At 35.0% G+C, this 27235-nt stretch overlaps 3 protein-coding genes across 5 annotated transcripts; 1 reads left to right on the top strand and 2 right to left on the bottom strand.

The window, feature by feature from the left end:
* Window positions 1-879: 879 nt before the first annotated feature.
* On the bottom strand, window positions 880-3500 carry LOC113339677 (golgin IMH1-like). The gene is made up of 8 exons (XM_026584912.1): window positions 3434-3500; window positions 2903-3181; window positions 2674-2684; window positions 2188-2562; window positions 1972-2116; window positions 1855-1896; window positions 1364-1684; window positions 880-1268 (listed from the first exon to the last, which is right to left on the bottom strand). The coding sequence occupies exons 1-8, from the start codon at window positions 3498-3500 to the stop codon at window positions 880-882; spliced, it is 1629 nt and encodes a 542-aa protein (XP_026440697.1).
* A 7531-nt stretch (window positions 3501-11031) lies between these two features.
* LOC113340313 (glycosyl hydrolase 5 family protein-like) lies at window positions 11032-14327 on the bottom strand. Of its 2 annotated transcripts, XM_026585520.1 has the most exons (5): window positions 14161-14296; window positions 13291-13470; window positions 12807-13141; window positions 12459-12706; window positions 11032-12353 (listed from the first exon to the last, which is right to left on the bottom strand). In XM_026585520.1, the coding sequence occupies exons 3-5, from the start codon at window positions 13038-13040 to the stop codon at window positions 11339-11341; spliced, it is 1497 nt and encodes a 498-aa protein (XP_026441305.1). In that variant the 5' UTR covers window positions 13041-13141; window positions 13291-13470; window positions 14161-14296; the 3' UTR covers window positions 11032-11338. The 2 variants fall into 2 exon arrangements, with proteins under 2 accessions (XP_026441305.1, XP_026441303.1); XM_026585518.1 differs by lacking the exon at window positions 13291-13470 and having other exon boundaries at window positions 14161-14327.
* A 10093-nt stretch (window positions 14328-24420) lies between these two features.
* Window positions 24421-27194, top strand: LOC113339929 (F-box/kelch-repeat protein At3g06240-like). 2 transcript variants are annotated; one of them, XM_026585155.1, is made up of 3 exons: window positions 24421-25799; window positions 26794-26847; window positions 26998-27194. In XM_026585155.1, exons 1-2 carry the CDS (start codon window positions 24577-24579, stop codon window positions 26825-26827), a joined length of 1257 nt encoding a protein of 418 aa, XP_026440940.1. In that variant the 5' UTR covers window positions 24421-24576; the 3' UTR covers window positions 26828-26847; window positions 26998-27194. The 2 variants fall into 2 exon arrangements, with proteins under 2 accessions (XP_026440940.1, XP_026440939.1); XM_026585154.1 differs by having other exon boundaries at window positions 24424-25799; window positions 26958-27194.
* The last annotated feature ends 41 nt before the right edge of the window (window positions 27195-27235 follow it).

Raw genomic sequence — 27235 nt, 5'->3', positions numbered from 1 at the left:
TCAGGCCGCCGAGGTACACGGTTGAGTCAAGAGTGCCCGGGGCGTCTGGAGCGTACCTTGCCATTCTTGACAAGTCCTGACTATGATGCACTCGGCTCGAAGATACCCCACTTAGGGTGTGGTCTCGCAACCATAAACCTCATCGGTGTTGGGGTGTGAGACTGCGAAATCAACTGGTTGCTGAATTAACCAGATGGGAAGAGCCATAACCTTAACCCGGTGGAGGTAAGCTTCCTTGAAGGGGCAATCAGGGGGAAGATAAGGACGGCACCCTCCATTAGGGAGCTGAATTGTGTCAAAAGACGTAAATGTCATAAGACTTTTTACTCAAGGGAGTATTAAGACTTATCATATTTATGCGAAAAACCTGAAGAGGAAATAATACAAGAAAAAGATAAGATGAGATCAATGGGTCGATACACTACAGTGTAAAGACAGCCTGCAATCTCATCGCACAAAATTGAGGAAAGATAGGACCTTTACATAGGAAGGAAAAATAAGACCTTGTGAGAAATATAAAATTTTATACTAATTTTGTTTTGCAGGAATTTACAAAAAAAAAAAAAAAAGAATACTGCGAACGTATTCGCACCAAATGCATGAAGAACTATAAAATAGAATTAGTCATGCTAAGTCTATCAAGATGTGTCAATTAATAGAGGCAAGAATGGGAATGCAAGGGGAATGTTATTTTCCCCAGTTGGTAGACTTATATACATGCGAAAGAACGATATTTTGAACGCGAATGCGAACAAAGAGAATTTATATTAAATGAGTGAAAATTAATACTCAAAAAGTGCATGTTTTTAAGGTTACATGAAAATATTCAGAAGGCAAGGAATTTACAAGGAATTTACAACAAGTGAAAATGACTAATTTTCATTTTTCTTCATCTCGCTCAGGTTCCGAACCGCTCATTTCTTCTTCAGATTCTTCATTTTCTCCCTCACTGTCTGAAATGTCAGAAATATGTTCATTATCAGGGATTTCTGGAAATCTATACTTTGTAAGAGGGATGTTATTCTCAACACAGACTTTCTTAACAGCAGTTTCGCGAGCACAATTAGCATCATTGCTATTGTTTGAAACCATGATGATGAAATTCTTCTTCAATTGTTGATACTTAGAGTTGCGAACAGATAAATCTTTTTCTTCAGAATCTAAGCGAGTTTCTAATTCTTCGATCTTCTGAGGATAATTCTTCTCTTCTTCAGAAGCTAAGCGAGTTTCTAATTCTTCAATCTTCTGAAGATAATTCTTCTCCTTATCTGCGATATATGAATAAGCAGGTTAGGATATATATATAAAAAAATATATATTATCCCCCAAAGAAAAGACAAATATTAAAAGAACAATATTTGACCTTCATAATTAGAAACAATGTCTTTAACCAATGCGGAATGTTCAGCTTGAAGACTCACATTAATAGCTAAATTCTCTCTAGCATCATTCAGAACCCTAGCATCCCAACTAAATTCAGCTTCGCTTTCTATGAGAAGTTGAGAGCGAATCAAATTTCTTTCTTCGACAAGTACGTTCTTTTCGCTCAAAGCTAAATCACGTTCTTTTGGAACCTCAACAATGGATTCTTGGAATTTTTCTAGTGCTTTCGCACCCTTAAGAGCAATCTCATCTTTCTCATCAATAAGCTTATTCTTCTTTGTTTCCAAAACTTGAATTTGTTCTTGGCTCTCATGAAGACGATGTTTAAAGTTATTAAATATAGTCAATAAAGATCTATGGCTTTTCTAAGAGAAGCATATTTCAGTCTTAATTCCTCCAAACTCAAATTTTCAATTCCTTGGTTGGTATGGTTATTTAAAGAAGAATTAAGGTGTTTTAAAAGGGTTTCACCATCAGGAAGATTGGCAGCCTCATCTGAAAGGTTATACAGGTCTGCGAATATAACAAAATAAGAAATGCGAATTATTGCATAAAAATAGAAGAACAAGGAAAGTAAGGGCTACATACCAATGAGTTCATCATTTCTTTCTCGGGCTTTGCGAATCAAATCAGAATTGGTCGAATTCTCAGCTTTAAGCTTGGCATTTTCTTTCTCAAGTTTAGTAAGTCTCCTTTGGTAGTCTAAGGAGATTACATAAGATAAACGGGCTCCCTACGAGAATGAAAGGAAGTATTACGATTAGGAATAAAACAAGGCTAAAGAGAAAAAGTTGCAAATGTTACCAAAGAACTGATTGTAAATTGGAGGTTCGGATTTATCGCAGAGGCAGCTCCACGAAGAGATGAATCTTCTAAAGTAGGAGCATCACATATTTTAGAAACCATTTTAAAAGCACGATTCAATTTTTCATTATCAACAGCAGTCAAAAGATCTCCAGCAAAAAGATTGGACAACTCTTTCAAAGAAGAAAGAACTGATGAATCATCATAAGCAAGGATATCATCCTCACTAGACTCCGAACTTGAATAAGAATCATATCTTTTACGCTTCCTAAGGAGTTCATCCATTGAAGATGTCCTTTTTGATGAAGATTTAGACATAGGTCTTTTAGGAATATTCTTGCCTTTAATTGAAGTCTTATCACCCAAAGATTTCACCTACGCGAATAATCAAGATAAGAAACAGAGGCAACAATACTGTTAAAATTAAAAAGAATGTTTTTTACTTTATTATTCTGCGAAGCTGACGCATTGTATGAAGTCTTGGACCTCTTGGCAGCCTGCAAAAAATGGAATTATCATGTGAGATTGAGAACATTTATATGACTATTCAAAATTGGAAGGAAGTTATGCGAGATTGAAGACATTTATGTGAAGCCCCATACCACTTTCTTTGTCTCAGCTTCGGAAAGAACAAACTTCCAAGGTTGGTAAGAAGAAAACTTCTCGGGAAGAGGAATATCAGAGCCATCCTCAGCTTTACCAGAAATTTAAGGACCTTCTAGAATGACAGGGCAATTAAGCCAGCTTGAGTCGTTAGATCTGCGAGCAGAACTGTTAGATTTGTCATTCCAATCAACATCTCGCATAATCTTATCATCTTCAGCAATACCATCTTTTCTTCTTAAGCGAACGGCCCATTTAGTTAAATTACTCTTCATAATTGCAACATAGTAATTGTTGAAGAAATTATCAAGAGTGTATTCGGAAGAATCGATAACTTTATCAAGATGCGATTCTTTTCGCACCTCATAAGTGTAAGAAGTCCCTAAACCAGCTGCCCAACGAGAATATTCATATGCTATTCTGATCGCATCACCACTTAGTTGAAATATTCCCCGTGCGAATCGAGCATCAACAAGAATTTCATAAAATAGGGATATTTTTGGGTTAAACAAGGGAATTGGAAGAATGGAAAGTTTTCCCAATGAAACAATAACTCTTTGATAGTTTCATTGATCGGAATTGATCAAATCAAGATTGAGTTTGGATGAATAGTCAGATGACGGGGGAAGAGAAAGTGAGTAACCTCTCGAATGAAATTCATTCTTCAACCTGCTGAATTCTGTCTCCATCTTCTTGCCAGCAGAAGCCATTTTTAGAATGAGAATGGAAATGGGTAAAAAGTAGAAAGAAATAAATTTAGCTTCGATGAGAGAAAGCAGTAACAGAGAAGATTAAACAAGAAAGTAGAAAGAAGACGAAAGAAATCAGTTCCATTTTTCAAGGTTTCATTAATGCGAGGAATGAACGGATAAAAACAGGCGGTTAAAATGACGTGTCAGATAATAAGTGGTTAAAAATACACGCGTAATTAAGGAAAAATTGGAATTCCGAAGGAATGTCGGCAAGATGGAATACGAAAAGATATACACATGTGATATTATAGGATGGGAATTTCTCATATCGCTCACTTCACAATGTAAGCGAAATGAGAAGAGGCAAAATGTAAGAGTGGAATATCGCACATATCAATAAGTATGCGAAGTAAGGATTATCTGATGTAACGGAGGACTATCGCACATGTCAAAAATGAAGTGACGTATTGGACGATGTCAGCGAAATCACGAGTAAAGTGTGATGTTCTATGCGAGGTATATTCTGTGCGATAATGAGTGATCGTAAATGAGCGAATGTATCGCACAATGATTCCGAAAATAGTGGATCTCTTAGCTGTCATCCACTATGAGGAATCACTATATAAAGGAAGGAAGTCATAACGAAGGGAGAGATCTTTTAGTGAGTGTTAGACAAGAAACTAGGAAGGAGAAAGTTTATTTGGAGAGCAAGTAAGGTCATTGTAAAATCATTGTAAGGTTAATATATCCAATTATAATCTTTGAAAGTTAATAAAGAATTCATTATGATTATTTGAGTGATAGTCTAGAAATATTGAGGTGTGGTTATAGGTTTTCCTGCGACGACAAAAATGATGACGAGAACAACTTACTTGGTGCACCGGACAGCGCCAAAACGATCAGCAAAACAAAGAGAAGAGCAGTCAACAAAACTCTAATGAAACTTTGTTCCGCATGATTTAATTTCTTTCCTAAATGATATTTTTCGTTTTCATTTCTGTTTCCATCTATTTATAAAAAACATAATTTTATCAATAATGAATAAAGAAAATACTATTGACTTGTTCAAATTGTTTGTCATTGGTCAACTAAAGCACGTCTCCCACGATTTTTTTATTTTAGAACATAATCATGGCTTCAACTATCTCAGAACTTCATCAGCAAGATGGTGACCTTAACAACAATAAGCACTATGGTAGTACATTTTGGTTGGCCATAACCTGTACATTATAGCTAACGCAAATCACTATAGGCCATTGCTTAGCTATAATGTGGCGATACATTAAAAATCCATGTGGACTTTTTATAGTTGAATTCACATACTGATTTAGACATTTCGCAAACATATCATCAATACAAAATTATCCTAAATCCGGAGATGAAAATATATTTACGAACTGTTTTGATCACGAACTTTATCCTTATAACGCCAGAACCAAGTGATGAACTACAACTCCCCATTTGAACCACACAAACTTTAACAATCATCTTCTTCTCTCTTTTTTTTGGTTGGAATCCGCCAGATTTAATCACAACAATATGAAAACATATAATAATGACCAATATCTATAGAAGATTAGGAATAGATTAGGGACAGATTCGAAGAAATGGGATAGTAGTTATTAATCATGAAGTTAGAAAAATTAATCATTTTTGATAAATAATTTCTTAATCACCGTATCTTCTAAAATCATGAAATTAATTAAACTAATACAGCAGTACTACTACTTGACAAATTGAGTGAACTTCAAGGTCGAGAATGGCGGTGCCTTATAAGGACAAAATATTTTAATATACAAGAACTGCAGAATGCATGTTAATATAATATTAGTATAGAACTACTAACTGATTCTCGATCAAGATGTGCGTATATTAAAAAGTAATATTGTAAGTCGCTAACTCGGATTGTACACCATGTGGTCATGGATATGTTAAAGACATTTCTTCTCTATAAGTACAGCCTTAATTAGTGCTAGGCAAAATCTCACAGTTCTTAAGTTGACTAATTGTTCCTGGAACAAAATTTGGAATAATGGCGAAGAATGCTCTCGTTTTCTCTCCTTTCTTCTTTGGTTTACTTTTCCTAGTTTGAATTGCTTTCTTCTCCGAGTAAGTACTCATTCTACTATCGTGGCTTTAAAATTATGGAACTGACATATTTTGTTGTTTTGGTTATTATTCATATATATTAACAGTTCATTCCTTTTGGGGTTTGTTCTATTTTGTGTGATCAAAATGATATTACAGAGGAGGTGGTCTGAGAGGTAAAATATTCTCCTCCTGTAGTCCGGGAAACCCTTTCGGGTATAGGGTTCAGCAGTATACTTGTTTGGGTTGTAATAATTACTGTAATTCACTTGAACTTCCCGGGGACTCGCTCAATTCAGGTGTTAAATGGGGGACGTGCTTTCAGGTTGCTGCTCTCGAACGTGTTACACATCATATTTGTGCGTGTTGTATTGTTTGAAGCAAAATCCTATGAGTTAATGTACTGGCCGGTGAATTGAGTTTACATTCAACCACCAACACCATTCACAAATCTAATATACATTGGTGTTGTTTCCCTAACAGGTGTGTTTGTTTGATCGAATTGGGTTTTCAGATTTTTTGTAACTTACAGTATTGTCCCTGCTTTAATGATTTGAATCTTTGATGATCTCTTTCTTTCGTAAAATTATTATTTTGTACCTAGAGGTCTTGCAACGCAATGTCTTAGCAGATTTCCAGAGAGCGTGTAAGTATATTTTTATTATATAGAAAAAAAAAACCATAATTTTGTTCCAAGGATGAAAGAGGCTCTATATTTATTTTCCTTCCAAGGATCGATGGATACGTTAAATGTGGCAAGAGATGTCAACACTACCGGTGTGTGTGTTGTCCAAGGACGTAATTACTAAAGCTTTTGACTCTTCATATAATATATTTTGTAGGAAGCCGTTGAAAGACAGCTAAATCAAATCCAATCAAAACAAATCTTTCCATCAGAAAATGTGAAAAGAAATATTACCAGATCAGATCGGAAAACACATGCATACATACAGATCGAAAGTCAAAACCTACCCTACACCAGGGTGATGCTCTCGCAGAAAGAGAGGAGAGATACGCACAAGCTGGTTCGAGAGATGTTTACCATCGTTTACATTATGAAACTAATAAGATTTAACCGTAAAAATCCTATTGCCGTTATCTTTCTAAATAAACGTTACAGAACTAGTAGTTAAACACCAAGGTGGCCAAATTTGGAGTACAAAAATTCCATTCAAATGTTGGGATCCATTAAAACTCCATATTAAACAAAATTCATATAAAATTCCCAAATTTTTTAAAAATTGATACAAAAACCCCAAAACAAAATTGGTTTCATCAAATTTTATGATAAACCCAAAGTTGGTTTCATCAAATTCTATGATGAAACAAAATTTAGTTTCATCTTATTTTTGCTTATTTTTTATCATGAAATCAAAGATTTTAATGATGAAACGGTAAGTTTATGATGAAACAAAATTTTGGTCGTCCTGTTTCTAGTTAGTGGTGATGTTGGTTGGTGGTGACGCCTATTATGCTGATGGTAGTGCTAGTATTTGTTGGTGGATGTGGTGTTGGTTGCTAGTAGTGATGGTTGATATGGTTGTGGTGGTTGGTGATGGTAGTGGTTGGTGATGGAAGTGCTCGTATATATTGATGGTGGATATGGTGGTGGTGGTTGGTGATGGTCGTGGTGGTGGTTGGTGATGGTAGTAGTGAATATTGATACAAAAATCCCAAATATTCATATTATTTGGGGTTTTTGTGTTACTTATATTTTGATGGGTTTTTTGTGGATGGATAGTGACACCTTTGGGGTTATAACTCACGGCCCGTGAACGTTATTCTCATGTAACCAATTAAAGTTCCTAGCTAGACTGGGGTATACCCAGATTAATTGGGGTACACTCAATAAGACAAAATAGGGTCACTGGGAAGTAAAACCCAAAACCCCATAGCCACATATTTTCAAAAATGGAAAATCTATCCTTGATTAATTTACATTAATAAATTTGTTTAGGTTAATTAATCAATGGTGTTAGTTGATTGAAATTCTGAAATTATGTTTTATATAAATTGAACTCACGGATTATGTGGGAACTTTTTGAGAAAAAAAAATTTGTTTTGAGAATTTTGTTTGTAACGAAAATGAAACCACATTACCCAAACACTTCTAAAAGGGGGATAGCAAAGGCGCTGAGTGATTTCATACTCAAAAATACAGAAGAAATCTACACTTTCAGAGCTGAAAGTATGAAAAGTCGGCAAGGTCGATAATGCTAGAAGATAACGACCACTAGTAGCCGACACTCTGATAATAAATCATAATGCCGACTATATGATTTTTGACATACATGAAAGGTGTTGTAAATGCTTGATTAGTCGGAATGTTAGTTATTTTTGAACCTGCCGGCTACAGAGTAGTCGTCATCATGGTCAAAAATGCAATACACTGACGACTGTCTATTAGTCGTCATCTTATTTCTACAAAACCATGACGACTAGCAACAAAATTGGATACAGGAAAACTTGTTTTTTAGGAGTTATTAGTCGTCAATGTTTAGATATGAAGACCATGACAACCCTGTAAAATGTTACTTTCAGAAATAAAACTCTTTGAAAAATCGTCGACTCTATTCATCCTACAACCTTGACGACTAAAAATAAATATAAAAAGTCGTCATGCTCGACGAAGAGATACCATGACGACCGTGTAACAACATTCAACAATTTCAATCTTTCCAACCTAATATGTAATTTAAACAACAAACAAAGTATTAGATAGAGTTTGAAAGAATTAATCAACAATAAAAAAAAAATCTAATCGACGATTTGTTTTTTTGTTTTTTTTTGCATTTTAAACGATGAAATATAGGGAATGACAAAGGAATTGATCATTAGATTGATAATGAAGGAGAAGGAAAAGAATAAGGTTTGAATCTAAAACCAAAAGGGGAGTAGTTATGGTTATTATTAGGGGAAGGGTAATTAGCTAACTTTATACATACTGGACACCCCTTAACATACTATTATGGTTGGGAACAAAATGGGTATACCCCAATCTGGCCAGGTTAAAGTTTACATACTCCACTTTATTTTTATTTTTTTCCGAAAAGAAGGTTATATTAATAGGAAAAAACTACCAATGATCAAATAAAGGTCATTACTGAGCAGACCAAATCAAGGTCATTACATATACATTAGAGTGTCCCAAATTACTCAAAACTAAACTAGGGTCGACATACTTAAGGGAATCGTTGTCGCAGGACTATAAGACCAATAGTTTCTTAACCAAGTCAATATTTTTTGTCGCACGCTTGAGTCGTCCTCCAACAACCTTTTCATTCCTACTCTTCCACAAAATCTAACATGTCATGTAGTGTAAGATTTTCCATACATCCTTTCCTCTACCTTACACCACATTAATAGACCACGCTTCAAACAATTGAAGCAATGTTCTTGGCATGGGCCAAGCGATCTTGAACGCTTTAATAAAATATCTCCAAATCTCAAAGGAGTATGGAAAGTGCATGAACATGTGGTTTGCTGATTCTCGGTCGTCATTGCACGAAACATACAGGTCAAAGTTTATACCACGATAACGCAACATGTCCCTGGTTGGAAGTCAATAATGTAGTTAAAAGGATAAAGCTTACCTTGTTGGGTATGTTACCTTTCCAAAGAAACTTTTCGAAACCGCACTCGTCCATGCCACCTGTAAAGCTTTCATAATACCGTAGTGAAATTAAATTTTCCATTGTCTACATTTCGTCATCCGCCTCCACCAGATCAGGTACGTGATTTAAATCTCGCCTTAATAGATCCCATTCTAATTTCTCATTCATGTTTAGTGGCTTCTTGTACTCGCATAAATAATCTCTATTCACTATCATATCGGCGATTGTTGCATCCTTCACCATTGCCACCTTAAAGGAAACCAGAAACAAGTCTTGCAATCTTTCCAAAAAACGAATGCCTCTCCCATTTCTGACCATGAACCTTGAATATTTCCATGCTCTGGACTATCAGCAACATTTTGATTACCTTATCCTAAAGACTCCTACCTTGTGGCATATTATCCACATCAGGGATTAACAGTTCTCTATTGTGTTTGAATTTCTCATTCACTAACTTCCTCCAAAGGTTGTTTTTGGTCTTCGAAAATCTCCAAAATCCACTTGACTAGCAGTGATTGGTTTATTTTCCTCAAATTTCTCACACCTAGACCCCCATTCTCCTTCGGCACACAAATCTTCTTCCATGAGACCCACACCAATTCTTTTTACCTTCCACCGTAACCTACAGAAAGTTACGCATAATCCTAATCATTCTTTTTTCCTAACTCACCGGGAAGATGAAAAAGACACCAGTAATAAATTGGTAAGATCGAAAGACAACTCTTGATAAGGGTTAATCTACCTGCTTTATTAAGTTGCCTTTTCTTCCACGACGCCAGCTTTTGTTCCATTACAATCAAAACATGATCCCAAACTGATGTGATACACCAATGTGCTCCAATTGGTATTTCAAGATAAGTGAACGAAACCTCTTCTGTCTTACAGCCTAGTTCTCTAGGTAGAACATCAATTACCCCTTCGGCTCCCACAATGATCATAGTACTCTTATCTAACTTCAGCTTCAAACATGTAATAGTTTCAAACACAGCCAAAATGATGAAAAGATGTCTAACTTCCTCCACTGAAGCATCAATAAAAATCAAAGTGTCATCCACAAATTGAAGATGACAAATAATAGAGTCGTGATTCACCACTTGGAAACCAGAAGGTTGTCCTCTCTCAATCGCATTGTTTATTAATTTACAAAGAATTTCGACCACCGAAAGAAACAAATACGACGACAGTGAATCTCCCTGCCTTAAACCCTTAATTGGTTTGAATTTTTCCGTAGATACACCATTCACAAAAAGAGATAAATGAGTAGAAGTGACACACCATTTGATCCAAGATATATATCCATTGCTGAACTAGCCTAATTAGCACAGCATGCGGCACAACACGTTAAGAAAGCTCGTCGTAATATACATAAGACACTACAAATTACATCGCATTATGTGTATATATCACAAGAAAGTCATTATTCAAGCCAACTTTTGACATTTGATCATCGTTGTGTTGACTTATTTTTATAACAACTCATAGTATACATAAATACTTGGAAAATATTTACTTTAAAAATACAAAATAAATGTGGCCGACCCAGCACAACATGTCACATCATTTTTATTTTTCCATCACAATGCAGCACAACACGTCATCTGACACAGCACAACACGGCACACAACACTCTAAGCACGTGACTTTGTGGGTTGGGTTGGGCTGATCCGTCACGTTTTACACCTTGACATGGGTCCATGTGACCATATAGATGTAACCAGGGTTTACATTATAACCAACTCTTGCTCTTCTGTATTCTAGGACTACTACAACACAAATAATATTTTGATTACTTTTGATATTCAGTCACATGAAAAATGATCCGTTTTCTTTTATTATTTTGTCGCATGATAGATGATATTTTACAGTTGATTGTGACCATGGAGGTGATTTACTTTCTGCAGTAAAAAAATACAGCTGCTGCATTGAGTATCATAGTACATCGTATGAAAAAAAAAAATGGAACTTGCAAAGTATCGGTCACGTTATAGTAAAAGGTATGGATGAAAGTCGCTCGAGGTACTATGAAAAACTCTAGATCATCACACAGGTACAAACTCGAAAAATAAAGAACACACAGGAGAGAGAGAGAAAAAACTACCATGCGGAACCCGTCAAAACACGTCATGTGTCATCTCCCTTGATCATTAATCCTTCTTAAATCGTCAACTCAATCATTTGATTTTGCTCGTTCGTCGGCAGAGATAGTTCTACGGCTGAACTTGATGTACTTCTGGTACTGTTAACAATTTTGAACCACTGGCTTGAAGGATCACACATATTGTCTCTACTCAAACATTTGCAAGAATTAGTAACAATGTTATTGTTAGAATCAATATCCAAACAAACAGCCGTATTTTTTTCATCGGCCAGCTTAGCTTGAAGATGCATTTTGGATTCCGATATCGTTTCCCACTTCGAATTAGAATCTGTACATATATTTCCAAGTTTTACCGGCTTCGCTATTCCATCACCTTGTAGACAGAGGTTATCAGCTCCCTTGAGTGTTATATGTTTTTGTGGGGTGTAATCCCATGCTTCAGTACTCAAACAAGATCCCAATTCCAGTGGTTCGAACAATGATTTTTTTATGTTAACACAAAGTCCGGTAGATGGATGGTAAATGATTTTGTATGGAGTTGTTTCAGAAATACCAGGACCTTGAAGAGGAACTTGAACTGAAGAAAGTCTTTTAACAAAACTAGAATTCCTAGTCTCACACCAATTCCGATCCAACATTCCGTAGAACTCCTCACTTCCACGTACACCTTGTCGTAAGTAATAACTCCCAACTAATGTCCATTGAGCCCAATCAAAATCAAGTTCAGCAGCAACACCCATCATGCAATTGAAATATCTATTATCATTCACATTACTACCTCTTTGATCTATTCCAAATTCGCTTAAAAACAGCGGCGCCACACCGTGTTCAAGCAAAAATCCTGCTCTCCTCATAAAACTATTCACTATATTCCCACACACTTGATTGGCATTACCATTGAATCCATACCATTGATACCAATGTACCTCATAAACTATTTTTCCTGTGAATGTTAAGCGCACTGGTTTTTTAGATAGGAAACTTAATTCTGCATCATAATTTAACCCGGATAGTATTACGAGAACATTTGGGTTTGCCGCGTGAACTGCTTCAGCTCCACTTTGTATATACCTGACCATGTCATGAACAAAAATTTCATTGCATTTTGTCTAATTAAGGTTGATATCGTACGTGTTAAATTCTAGTTCTAAGAAGTTTGAATATACACATACATACTTGTACCAATCCTTGACGTTTTGCTTGCGCCCTCTAAGCTCATTTCTAAGGCTCATGCCAACAACACTGGTTGAGCCATTGAAAATGGAGGCCATCTTAGTCAATCCCTTGATCCATAATTGCGGATCAAAGTATTTATCTCCGAAAAAGCCATTGCCGTCGGAGTCACCACAACACCAACCTGGCTTACTGATATGGTTGTCTAGTATCACCATCACATCGTTCTCCCCCAAGTTGGATACGACAGCCTAAATACCAACAAGTGAAAAGTTTACACATGCTTCTTCCTTTTCCTATTATTTCCATTTGTAAAGTGGCGAAAGAAATGAAAAAGGATTGTTAGATTACCTGAAAAACTTCAATGAGAGGAAGGTCAAGGAGAGATGGGTTATTAGCTTGTATTCCAGAAACGTATTCAACAAGTCCCAATCTTTGAAAAGATGTTCGAACAGTGACCGACGCCAAAGAATCATCCATAATTAAGAACAAAGGCCATGTTAATCGAACACAGTTAAATCCCATATTTCTAATCTTCTTTGAAATCGAATCCAAAGGTTGGTTACTCAGCCCTTCAGCTACCATAGGCTCAAGATGGGATACCCAATTGGTGCATGCTAACTTTACTCTCCGTCCATTTTCATCGACAATCCATCTTGAATTCGTATGTAGAGTTGCAGGAAAAGCTGCCATTAATATTAGAAGTTTAAATAAAAATGTTTTAGGTACAAAATATTAGTATATAGATTAGCCAAAAAAACGTTGCCTAGTCTTTAACACTATTTCTTTCTCCAAAAATATTCCATATGCATATACTAGACGGTTAGACCCCTACCGGCACACCACCAGGTTCAGATATGTGACCCGCTCCGGCCCGACAAGTTAAGTTCATTGGGTTGTTGTGGCTTGTTGTTGATAAAAGTCAACAAGAGTACAAGGCGTCAATTACTGTGGTATACTTTTTCTTTTCTTTTTTCTTCAATAATCACTTGAGATATTGTGGTTCTTTTCTTTTCTACAAAGAACAGATCAATAAATTTTCATTTACAAAGTAGGTTGTCTAATTGTTTTTGACAACTTAATTTAATTTTATATCTATAAATATAATTTGAACACCTAAAATACAAAATAATACTACTAGCTAATATGCTCTGATATATGTACAAATCATAAGTACAGGATAATTAGCTACTTTGTCTGATTAATTAGCCGATCTAACGCCATAGAACACAGAACTAAATAACACTTCTAAGCAAATTCGGTGTAACTTGATTGAAAGGAGATGAATAGTGAGAGAAGAAGTTTGTAGAAACGAACACAAAGCCATAATCTTTCCTGTATTGCTTCCTCTAATCTTTAAATTTGATATCTAATTAATCCACAAACTTCTAATATATATGTCTGAATATTTTCTATCTGTTCTTAGATAGATAGAAATTGAGCAAAGAATACCAAGGGAAGCATGTTACAAGGGACTATCACCATTAGAGGTTCGTACCAAAAGAATCTAAAGTGACTCCTGCTAGGAGCACATATATATACTACTGTGTAGATAAAAACTATGCCTGGTCTAAATTTCAAAATGGATATACTGCATCTGCAGTGGATTGAAACAAAAAGTTAATTAACAAACTAGTTACCCTCTTTAAGCACTACCTTAGAAGCAAAAATATATACATACTGGTAATGCGCAAGCATAATTTACCTGTGGAGACAAAGAGGCATATGGCGATTGCAAAGACAGTAGAGCAAGCAAAGAGCGGATGAGGAGTTTTTCTCCTAGCTATCGCCATTTCCACAAGACACCTTTCTTTTCTTGAAGGATATGTTTTCTTTCTAATTATGAAACTTAATGCGAAAATGGGTGTGGCCTCCGAGGGGTTACCATGCTTATATGGATAAAATACATTACTTTCACAGATCGATGATTATATATATGTAAATAATTATAATATTATTCGATACCATGAACCGACCTTTTGTGGTGCAGAAGATTATATTATATACAAATCGAAGAGATAGTGGATAGTCTGATGCCTTCACGATTGTGCACGTTTATTTGTTTATTCATCATTCATTTTTTAAGCATAAAATAAAATAAAAAACAAATATATAACTTTGGTTGGTAGTCTAGCTAGAATAATAGCTTTGTGTACTGTAATGGTGTGTTTGACTCGTGTGCAAGTTATGTAAGAGTCGCGTGTGCAGTGAGCATGTGCAAATAGCATGCGAGAGTATCAGTAAATATTTGAATGTTTCAATTATAAACTCAGACCAGTCTTATAGACCATAATGTGTGTTTAATCAATCTATTGGTCAATTCGTATTCAGTAAAAAAATAGACACTTTGTTCATTTGAATGTTAGCACGGTATCATACCTGAGAATGAAAATTCTTAGGGATATCGATCCATATTTCACTGATTCGTACATAATTTTTAATAATTCAACTTCTTCTTTTATTGTTTTTCATCAAATCTCTGCATTGTAAATTCATCTTTACAAATACTTGAGCATACTTCCTGTTTTTCAATTTCTTACCTCAACAAGATCCGGTTTCATCTACAACCGAAGATTTTCATCATAATTAGTTTGTTTTTACATCTAACTTCTTAATTAAGATTTGTTGTTCCTATTTCCTGATGTCGAAAGTGTATGAGCATGTTTTAGTCTGCGACATCAAGGTCTAGTTGGGGGGAAACTTAAAGTTGTTCCACTCAATTGGATTCAAAAGAAGGTTGAGAGTTTGTGGGTGAATATGATGTTGCACATTTCTTAACTCATTCTTCTTACTTCTAATCTCATTTCTTGTTTCAAGACAGTCCTCATTAAGGTGTCGAAGTATGTTGCAACTTTAATGATGTTTCTAAGTTTGAATTTCATATTGGTATGTTTCTCTTTGTTACACTCGTTTTGTTTTTGGAGTGTAAATTGAAGATTCATGGAGCTGGAATGCAGTTGTGATTACTGATGGTTCTTAGCGTGAAATTTGATTTGATCCTGATGCTTTGTTGCAACGTCGTCAAACATGATTATGCATGTATTTTGGATCTAAAATTCGATTTTAGAACTTGAGCTCGTGGTTATTTTGGATTTCCAGTTTGGTTGTTTAGATCTGAAATTTCTTACCTCAACAGCTAAAATTTGAGCCTTTGCTGCTAATCTCCAACTTTATCTTTAGATTACTTTAGATTTTATTTGTGTTCAATTTCTACATCACTAGATCAACGAGAAACAATTCCGTCTTCAAAAGTTTTATTCATCATAAATAGGTTTGATTTCACCTAGTTTTTTCATCAAGTTGTACTTGTACTGATACCTGGAGCTACTAGATTCGAGCATGCCTATTTCTACGATTGATAGTTTGTGAGAAGTTTAATGTTATTCCATTTGATAGTGAAGAAAATTTCTTCTTAAATCACATATGTATATTGATGATTGTATTAAATGATTGTTTGATGTACAAATCATGTGCTTAGATTGCTTATCTTTAGTTCATCTCAGTGATGTTAGTTTGATACAGTCCTCGTCATGTGAGAGATCACGAGTGAGTTGGCTTGTGAGTTTAATGCTGAAACTGAAGATGTTGTTATGGGATTGAAATTGGTGAGATATATAAGTACAAGTTGACGTTCTCTTTAATAAGTATGCATTTAATTGAGAATGTGACTTGGTGTTCTTTATCCTTATACTATTTTTTAATTCATCATGTGTCTAAATAATACTTGATAACTATTTGTATGTTCTCTTATGTCATTGGTATATGCGAGATAGTAGTGTTGTCAAAGTATCTGATGAGACTACAACTTATAATCTCTCTTGTTGAGCAATTGGAGTGCATACCTTTAACGCAACTACTTCTTTTACTTCACGTGTTGGTGCATCATCGTTGTACTGATACAACTATTATGTGTGTGCATCTGACTAGAGTGCTGAATTTGGTATGTTAATGGTATACCTTTATTGGATTTTTGTGTGTGCGCTTCAACAATGTTTGAGGGGATAACTTTTTCCTAAAATATTCCTCGAGTTTCAGCTATTAAGTTTCTTTTGCTAGCAGGTAAATGGGATTTCATATTTTTTTCAAGCTCATACAACAAAAACTCCAATGTGGTTAGCCTTGGCTTGCAATTTAATTCATGGTCTGCATTTATTATATATCCACTATTTCTAAATGTTATGCAATACTGATTGCGAGGAAACTACTACTATATCAACTATTATTGTTCATGCTTGCATCATTTACTATTTCTCTTGCGTCACCTCAGGTATAAGCTGTTTTCTGTAATATTACCACGACGACTTCGCACTGCAAGCACTACTTTTTTTAGCATCAAGTACTGCTACTGCCAAAATTTTCATGTTTTGTGTATCTTGCAACATCCTCAGATTTTTCATGCTTATTACTACAAAAACTAATGTGACTGTGTTTTCTTCTTATACTTCTAATTTGTGCAACATACAAGGTTATTCTGCTATGACAATTGCACCACTTATTTTGTCTCCTTTTCTTCACTATGATATTTTCTTGTGTATTGTAAGTGTTTCTCATGTGAGACTGCAGTCTCACGTGGTCTTGTTACAAACCACTATAGATTTAAGGAGGGAGTATCTTAGTATATTGTAAGTGTGTGTTTGGTTCGTGTACAAGTCATGTGAGAGTTGTGTGTAGTGAGCATGTTCAAATAGCACGTGAGAGTGTGTTTCGAATATTTGAGTATATAAACTCAGTACATGTAAATCATAATCTTTTTTTAAATAATATATTGATCAAATTTTATTAAGTAAATGTAGACATTCAATTCATTTGAATGTTAGTGCTTAGAACCACTCTCGGGCAACTTGGATGATTTTACAGCAGGTCCTCAACCATTTTTTGGTGCTTATTGTACAATAGGTCAACATCAAATTGACAAATTTCATGCCGAGTTATGTTTTTGGATGCAAAGAACCAAAAATTTCCCTATCCCTTCCTTTGAAAGATCTCCAATCATGCCAAAAATCTTCTCTACAGAAGCAGCTAATTGTTTCTCGAAGAGTACATCTGGAGACCTGGATTCTACTAATGTGTTCTCGTCCAACCCAGCATGTTTAAAGGGGATTTTAGGATGTGAAAAAAACGAATCTTGTTGTGTCAGTAAACAAATCAAAACTGACATGGATGCAAGTTAATAAACTGACGAGAATAAAAACTAACAAATATGGTTCCCTTAATTTGAATCAAGGAAAATATTTTGAATGTCTTATATTAGATTGACGATGTTGTGTCTCTAGGGGATTGGCGTTATTCCACACTGGGTTACAATATCAAGCATATTTTGTAGTGGCATAGACATAAATAAATTTGAACTCATAATCTTCCATTACTAAATCTTCTTGACGCCTTTCTAACATTGTAATGGTCACCTCCCATACCAGCCATGGTATATTTCCTATGGCCTCCATGCTTCAGAAATAGACTCATTCAAAATATTAAGATTGTAATCTCTTCTTGAAATAAACTTGAATATAATGTTTCTAGCTACTATATTATATAATATCCTTAGATGAGTCCTCATTGTCTTCATAAACATGGGTTTGAGGCTCATCAATGATGTTATATAATAGTCATAGATAGGTCCTTACTGTCTTCATTAAATATGGGTTTGAGGCTCATCAATGATGTTGTTCATTTAGTAAAGGGTACCTCTATCATCCCCATTGTTTTTGAAGTCATGACATCAACGCAGATAACATGAAAATAGAAGATTCACAAGAGAAATCAGGGGGGGAAGGAAAAAAAAAACATAGATAAAACATAGATCTAAGAAGGGAAGAAGAGAGGGAAAAATCACTAACAAGTGATAGAAAAAACACCCTTTAACTGGGAGATACAACCATCATGAAGACGAAGATAGAACCTTGGCAAATTCAGAAAAGCGATCACTAACCATCATGAAGACGAAGATACATACATATAATGAAAATTGGTAAACTAAAAGAAATAAAAAAATTGAAGTAAAATGAAAAATCCTTTATCCAACTATTTTACTTAATAGATAATTTACCCCTGGTTGATTAGTGTTAATTCAGGTGATTAATTGATGTTTAATTTTGTTAACATAGAAATCAACTAATCCTACATCATTATCAAAAGCATGTAACAATTTTGATTTTTCTTGAAAAAGCTCAACCCTGAATATCGATATACGTTCATGCACTTGTAAATCAGTATATGTTCATACACTTGTTAACATAGAAATCGGTTTATAAGACTTAGAACATAGACCGGTTGTAAAAATCAAGAGTTTTTCTGTGATTTTTTTTCGCTAGAATCGGTTTACATAAATGCCTATGTAAACCGATTATAAATCTGGGCAATTCCTTGATTGTTTTGCTCATAAATTCTTCGTTCGATGTCGGAAGGACATTATTCTTTTTGCGTTCATCTCGCATTTTTATCCCCTACGATATAAAGATAAAAATACCAAGGTTTTTGCAAAGATTCAGACATGATTAATGAATCGGTTAATATATGCATTAGTGTATACCGATTGTTGTTGAATTTCATCAAACTCGAAGAACATCAACCCCAAAATCGGTTTATGTATGTGTACCATATCCACCGATTACGGGCAATGTTCTTCGTGTTTGATGAACATCAGCCGCAATCGGTTTACGTTAATGCACACATAAATCGATTGCGGTTGATTTTCAGAAAAATTGATGAGGAAATTTCTGAGTTTCATACTTAAATGATTGATGAATCTCTCTTCAAAGAAACGTGTTAAAAGGATTTAACTCAATCACTTGAAAACAAAATTCCGAAAAAATAGTTTGAAAAAAAAAAAAAAAAAAAAAAGGAAAATTGAGATTTGAGATTAAGTTTTTGATTTTGATGGATTGGGCTTTAGTTTTTGATTGAAGATTGTTAGTAGAAATGATTTAGGTTTTTGTATTTGTTTTAGATTATTAGACTTATTAAGTTTGTGTAAAGGATAGTTTAGTATTTCAGCACACTTTAAACAACCTTATCATTCTTTGTTGGGTAGATGAAAAAATCTATAGACCTCAAATAAAACCCCTAAGCCTCAAACTAGGAAGGATAAGAATGTCCACGATCCACCCTCGTAAAGTATCTCACTTTTTTATTATTTTTTTCCCTTTTGTATTGTATATCTTGGGTTCGATGAAGTTACAACACTGTTTTCTTTTCTTGGAGAGCCGCCTACTATTCAAGTTGATGAAGAAGATATCCTTGTTTGTAATCTTGTGTCAGTTTTCACTACAAAATCATGCTACAACTGGATCATTTCCAACAATGGTACATATGGTCCAATCCAGGATAACTACAATGTGGCTCTCAAGCAAGTCTGGGTCCAATTTTTTTCACCTAATGTGCAATTTTTTATATTGACGACAGTTCAAAATGCAATCGCAACCGCTGACAACCTAACTAGAAGGGGATGTGTTCTGCTAAATACAATTTGTAGCATATGCAGTGCGGAGGAGGAAACAACTAGTCATTTACTTCTCCACTGTAACTTCTCTCACAAGGTATGGAATTACTTTGTAGCTGGTTAAAACATAAAATAGGTGCAAAGCAAGGATGTAACAGCTCAGTTATTGCTTGGAAGATGAGAAAGAGAAAAACAGGGGAAGGAAGATCCGGCCCATCTTATTCTTTGTTATATGTTGCGTTATTTGGGGACAGAGGAAAGACGAGTTATGGCGTTGAAATCTCCTAAAGCAGAATAATTTATTATCAATGAAGTGAAGAGCTCAATATTTTTTTGGACTCAAACAACCAAATTGTTTGGAACCACCCCTTTCCGAGACCTTGTCACTCACTGGAAGGTCATCATAGATAGTTAGCTGAAAGTTTTGTAACTACTAGTAGTGTTATTCTTATATGAGTTGTCTTATCTTTTTCCTAACATCAATAAATTTTAACTTTCTACTAAAAAAAAACCATATTTCTTGAAGACACGGGAAAATAAAAATCCCTAATTTTTATATTTTTTTCAAACCTGAAATTTCAATTTGAACAATATCAACAAGTAACTAACAAATGGAAGAATATTATTCTTCATCCATCATTTCCAAAAATTCACTTAACTCGTCTCAACAATCTTAATCCTCATTCTTCAACATGTACGTTAAGTTATGAATTTAGAACCATTTATGTACATATTATCTCACGTGATTTGCACCATTTATTCCATAAAACTTAAATGACAATGAATTTAGAAATAATATGTTGACTTGATATTCCTACCAAAAATGAGAAAAATCAAAGAAACTAAACTTCATCATCTACCAATCTGAATTTCAATCATTAATTTTCAAGGACTAGTTTCAAATTGGTAGATCGTGATGTTATAGGTATTAGATTATGCTCTTTGTTGTTTTTTTGTAAAAATATAGATTTTTATAAGAGGAATATATTTTAAAAATATTAACTAAGGATTCGTTGTTATTTGAGTTTTATTGAAGAAATGGCGTAACTCATGTGAAATAGTGTGTCTGTGTATTACTTGGCTAGTTTGGGTCCTAGGTGCTTTAATTGGGAACTATCAATCCCTCACCCAACCTAGAGAAGGGGATAAGGGTTGTCTAAACTATGTAAAAGTACTAAGTTACCCCCACTATTAAAATTCAATCCTAAACCTTATCCTTCTAAATTTTGAAACTTATTCAAAGCTTTTCAAAAATAAAACCCATTGAAATCACTTACATCACAAATTAAAAAGAAAAACCTAACTACATCAATCGATTCTAACTACATCGATCGGTTTAAAGTAAAATTCTGTTATCCTTTTTAAATGAAATCTCAAAATAAAAATCACTGATTAAAACCCATAACTCTTAATTATACCTGTGATTGGTTTATCCATTCAAAATTCAAAATCATATGAATCTTGATTTTATGTGTTTAAACATAATCGGTCAATGTTCATGCTAGCATTGACAGATTTCAATAACAACCGGTTGATGTTCATGACCACGTAGACTGATTCTTGTTGATGTTCTTCTTGGTTAAAGAATATCAAACCCAAAATCGGTCGATGTGGACATTCATATAAACCGATTATGGTTAAATAAAATGCCCACTTTTTCTTGATTTTAGGGTATGGTATGCAAAGATGGAATCCATGGATCCAAAACCAATTAGAACTTGTACAAACCCAGAATGACAATACAAGTCTAACGCAAAAAGAATAAGTTACAGAAATCCCAAATTTACAATCGGTATATAAGGGTTAGTCTTATGGTGATTCAAGATTCAACATTCAACATCGTTCTATGTCACTATGAATCATCCCCCAACCCTTAAGGTAATTCAAGATTCCTTCTAAAAGGTCCCAATGGATAGACACTGAGCGACCAACAGTTTGGCGCTTTCTGCCGACCGATGTATAGCTTTAAAAACATTAACAAATATTTAACGTGAGCGACCAATTTTTTGGCGCCAGTCCCTCGGCGCCAAACCATTAGTCGCTCACAAGCAAATTCGAGGAGAATATCCTCCGGAGCGCCAAACCATTAGACGCTAAAGCAATTTTTGGAGCGCCAAACCGTTGGTCATTCCTGTGTTAAATCAAGTCTTTAGTTACGCTTTTATAACGGTTTCAATGTTTAATGCTGAACTATGAAGGTCCATAGGTGAAATCCTAACGACATTTATCTAATCAGATTATGGCAACAAAAAAAAATTTGCAGGAAGACTCTTTAATTTTAGTTTTTATAATCGGTACACGAGTATGGATGCACAACGGCCGGTCGGTCCGGTTTTTATCTAAAATCGTCGACTGAACTGTAAGATGGACGATTTTCAATTTTCAAGCTGTCACCGAACTGTTCAATGAACGGTTCGGTTTTAAACTGGTACACTGTAACACGGGTAACTATATCCACTGTTTGTTGACATATTTTTATTTAAAAAATCATCATTTTTTAGGTTTTTTTTTATAATCGTCACTTGTGGAGGATCTTATCAACCGATTGTGATCAATTATCCATATAAGTTAAGAACATATGCCGATTCTAGGTTGATCTTCTTGACGGATCATCCAACTCTAATAAATTTCACAATCAATATACATTTGAAGTCTTATACACCAATTCCTAGTGTTCTTCGTGATTGAAGAACATCAACCGAGAATTGGTTTACGAGCGAATGAACATCATTCGAGAATCTTCATGGATGAAGAACATCAATAATAATTGGCCTACCAGTGCATAAACATCCACCGATGATTGGTTGATGTTTTTTTTTAAATAAAAAATAAATTATGTTTTGATGATGGATTAACATTAGTTGATTTATGTAATAACAATATTAAACATCAATTAACCACTCTAATTAATATTTGTTAACTAGGAATAAATTAGCCATTAAGAAAAATAGTTGGATAAGGGGTTTTTGACTTTATTTCATAATGATCTGTTTTTGTCACCTAGAGATAGGGCGCAAATAAAATCTATAGGCCTCAAAATAGCATCGATATAATAGTGTATATGGATCAATTCCTCGTGGTTTTTGCTCTGCGTAACGGTTTTTTTCTCATTTATTCCACTTCTTCTTTGTCCTTCCTCCAAATCAGAAAATCCTATGAGTCCAAGTTTAATCTTCTCCTAGTTAAGTTTTCTCCCAGATTTTAATTATATATCTAAAGACCTGGGCAGAATTTAGGATTTGTAAATATAATAATTATTATTGTCTAAATATAATATAATCCCTAGTTTGGTGATTACTCAATTTTCATATAGCCTTTTCAGGTGTTTCTATCGGTTACTTAAATCGTTTCAAATATATTCAAGGACAATTAGCACTGGAGCGACGTAGATCTGCATTTTTATGAAGATTCATGGATATTGGATATGATTGCAATTTCGATGCACAGAACAAACCACTCCTCTTTGGAACATCTTATCCTCATGAGAAAGAGAAAATTGTTCTCATTGAAGAACGAAAATTCAAATGGTGGAATTAGCAGTTTCATACCATCCATCGATCATCATCATCAACCTCCTCAATGGAATACATGTATTTAGTACTTTCGATGCATTTTAGAATACAAATATTTGTGTTTCTTCATGTATTTCCGTTATAATGTATTTGATGTAAATTTTCTAGAAAATGTATGAAATTTGGGCTTTTTGCTCCCGTTCTAGCAAAATAAAATAAAATACCTAGCATTTTTATGGGGCACTCAAAAGGAATTAGGGGACAACAATTTATACTCAGCCAAGGGCACTAGTTAAGGGATACCCTATAGGACATTGAAGTTACCAAAATGCCCTACAAGTAAAAAGAAAATGAAAACCAAATCAAAAACATTTCAGAAACTTGAACTACATCTTAGTTCAATGCAACTTGAACTAAGTTTAAGATGAAGATCTGACTCCATTCAAATTCTTAGGAGGCATTAAATTACAAATACGTCAGAACAGGTATAAGGTCCCTCTTAGGAGAAAGACACACAAGTAACAGAAAAAATAAATTTTGTTTGCACTAAGATACATCACATACCGCACCCTATACACGAAGAACACAAAGTCGCGGATGTAGTTGGTGGTGGCCAATCTGATAGTCAAACACTCCGACAACTTCAAATGGCCCCAATTAGGTAAGACTCTATCATTTTTTTGGGTTTATTTTGCTTTAATTCGACGAATCGAGAAAAAATAATTCTAGGGTTTTTCGTTATTTTCCCAGATTCGGAAGATATCCATGCTAACTGACTTCCGAATGTAGTCGTGTTCTTCATTTCTCAAGAACCTCGACCGAATTCGGGAGATAGATTTATAGGTTAACTGCCGAATATTATTGGTCATATCTTTATGTGTACAAAATGATTATAACCGGTAGGTTAATAAAACTTTTTGGCTTCCGAATATCTTGTTGTAGGTTAACTGCCGAATATATATATTATGACACTATTTTGTTTCAATTTTTGTTTGGGTGACCCTGCCTAAAAAGGCTAGGATAAAATACTGTCCACTGGTCCTCCGTTAAGTGTTAGCAGCATCTCATTCTCTTTTATCTTTGTGTTGTATCGATTAGAAATAAAAGAAGAACTGTGGAAATAAAAACCCCTAATTTTTTTTTTTCAAACTCTTAAATTTCAATTTGATTGATGAACAACATCAACAAGATTCTACCAGCAGAAATCATTTCAGGAATCTTAGCTCATTTACCAACAGAATCAGTCCTAGTTTCCAAGTTAGTCTGCAAAACATGGAAGAATCTGATTCTTCATCCATCATTCCCCCAAATTCACTTAACTCGTCTCAATTCTTCAACAGGTAAGTTAAGATACGTTTTCTTGAGTTCGGATGATGATGTTAACAGGTCTCATCTTTACTATTTTGAATATAATCATCATGAGGATTGGAATTTTGTGAAACCCATTTGTAGAAAATTGATGTTTGAAACTACATATAAAAGTTACACCTTAATTGGTTCCTTTAATGGTTTGATTTGTATATATGGAATTCAACCTGATTCACTTGAGGCTGATGGACCTGCTGTTGTTTGCAATCCGGTTACCAAAGAATACATTGTTCTTCCCCATTTCGAATCTGAAATGGATCGATATGAGCATTTGACCTGTGGGTTTGGTTACCTTTCCGAAACGAATGAGTACAAAGTTGTTAGGATTTACAAACTTAAGGAAGAAGAAGAAGGTAATGTCGTTGAGGTAGAGGTGTACACTGTTGGGAGTGGTAAGGGATGGAGGTATGTTGGGAAGTTTGATTTCGGTTTTACATTTTCCACACTTTGTCCGGATGCACATGGTGTGTTTCTGAATGGTTGTCTTCATTGGGGGAATACTGAAGGAGGACGAATGATTTTGGTATTTGATTTGGCTGATGAAAAGTTTCGTGAACATATTTCGCCTCCTCCATTGCTAACGCACACCCATGATGATAATGATTTTGAAGGTGATAATGATTTTGAAGGTCTTATTGTGATAGGGGTTTCTGGTGGTGGGATTTTATATTATGTTGTTTGTCAATCTGCCGAAGGAGATGAATTCGATGGTGTATGGTTGTTAATGGATAAGAATGATAATCATGTTATGAAAGGACAGGAAGAACACCAGTCATGGGGTTGGAGGAAAGTTAATAGTCTTCACCAAAGAGAACCGTTCGCCTTTATGGAGGGTATCATTCCTCTACGCTATGACGAGGGCCATATCAAAAGATTTGTCTCATCAACTTCAACCTGGGAAAACCTTGTGCAATTTAATGAAATAGCTCGGCATGTGTTTCCACACCAGCACACCTTAGTTTCATTGAAAGGATTAGGAGAAAAAGATGCGAAAATATTAGCGGACAGAGCAAGTACTGGAACCTGGTAATCTTCATTTACCTTTGGGAAGTAATATTAATATGCATAACTATTTATATGAGTTGCTGTTTCTCTTTCTTCTTGTGAAATAAGTAGGGTTGTTTAGTGCTTAGTTTAGTTTCTGGAGAAGCAGAATCGGTATGTATCTGAATACTCGATTGTTGAAGAAGTTTTTGGTTATGTAGATGTTGTTTTTGCTTGTCAAGGAGAGAAAGGCATGTTTCTCAGATATTTTGCACAACTGAAGCTATCATGTTCACCTGTATGTGCAAAAAGATTCGTTATAATGATAGGTAACCAGCTTACACTTAGGGGCTAGAGCATACTCTTAGAGACTATGAGAGGAGCATCTACGGGCTCGTTTTTCTAAGTTGCAACGCCGCAGGAAATGAAGACCACCATTGCAGAGATATGTTGTCCGAGGCGCTAGGCGAGGCGCCAAGCCCTTCGCCTCGCCTAGGCCTAGGTGCCCAGAAAAAAATTATCGTTCCATTTTGGCGGGTTGGGCATTTTTTATGAACTAGGCACCCCTTGCTTGACTCGTGCGCCTAGGGTACTTAGGAGAGCACATAGCTCGCCTTTCACAACATAGGTTGAGAGTAGGACTGAACTAGAAGAAAGACTCGTGCAGAAAGGCTGAGAAACCAATGCAAGTGCCAAGTTGCTATATGAATCCCTATATCATCCTATACTTGGAAGCCGAAAATACCAACGCTGAGATTACTGAAGAATTGCCAAAGTTTAGGGAAGGAGCAATTAACTTACTGGTTCACTTTTTATATCGACTTTTAAAGGTTTTACTAGGCTTGTCCCGGAAATTTTGAAGGCGGAGCGTAGAATTTTTGTTCATCAACTATAAACCCTCACTTGTGTCGAAAATCTCACAAGGCAGTCTATGCTGACTGTAAAAATATATAAATTGCTATAATCATTACTGTATTTGGCTCTGCAGAGATACTTTTTCTACATCTGACCATGTATTTTTTTGATTTTCCTGCAGGCGTTTCCTGGAAAGATTGTTAGAATTGGGTTAGTAGTGAGACTGGGGATTTAGGTTCGTTAATTTTCTTACATCCTGTTCTGGAGGGTTTGATATTACTCTTCAATGTTGCACTGTACAGCTAAGTTGTCTTTTCTATTTCTTTGATCTTTTTGGTTTAACAGGAGGACGTGAAATTGGCTTGTGCTGTGAACTTTCTGACAGATATATATGTTACAAGCTTTCAATAGGCCTGTCTTTGAGAAGCTTAGCTGGGATTTATTCTGAAACTTCATTGATGCGTGAGTTCTTTGGCTACACACCGTTAGGCCAGTATTGCCGTTCTCTGCACTTGTAACCCAGAACTTTGACAATATGAAATACTCCTATGAATTAAGAAAATAAGGTTATATTACAAGCAACATATTGTGTTCATTCTGATTAAAAAAAAAAAAGAAGTGTT

Source organism: Papaver somniferum, unplaced genomic scaffold (genome assembly GCF_003573695.1).
Source record: "Papaver somniferum cultivar HN1 unplaced genomic scaffold, ASM357369v1 unplaced-scaffold_21, whole genome shotgun sequence".
Taxonomy (NCBI): Eukaryota; Viridiplantae; Streptophyta; class Magnoliopsida; order Ranunculales; family Papaveraceae; genus Papaver; species Papaver somniferum.
Note: the sequence above shows the minus strand (reverse complement) of the source record. Positions and strands in the feature narration are given on the sequence as shown.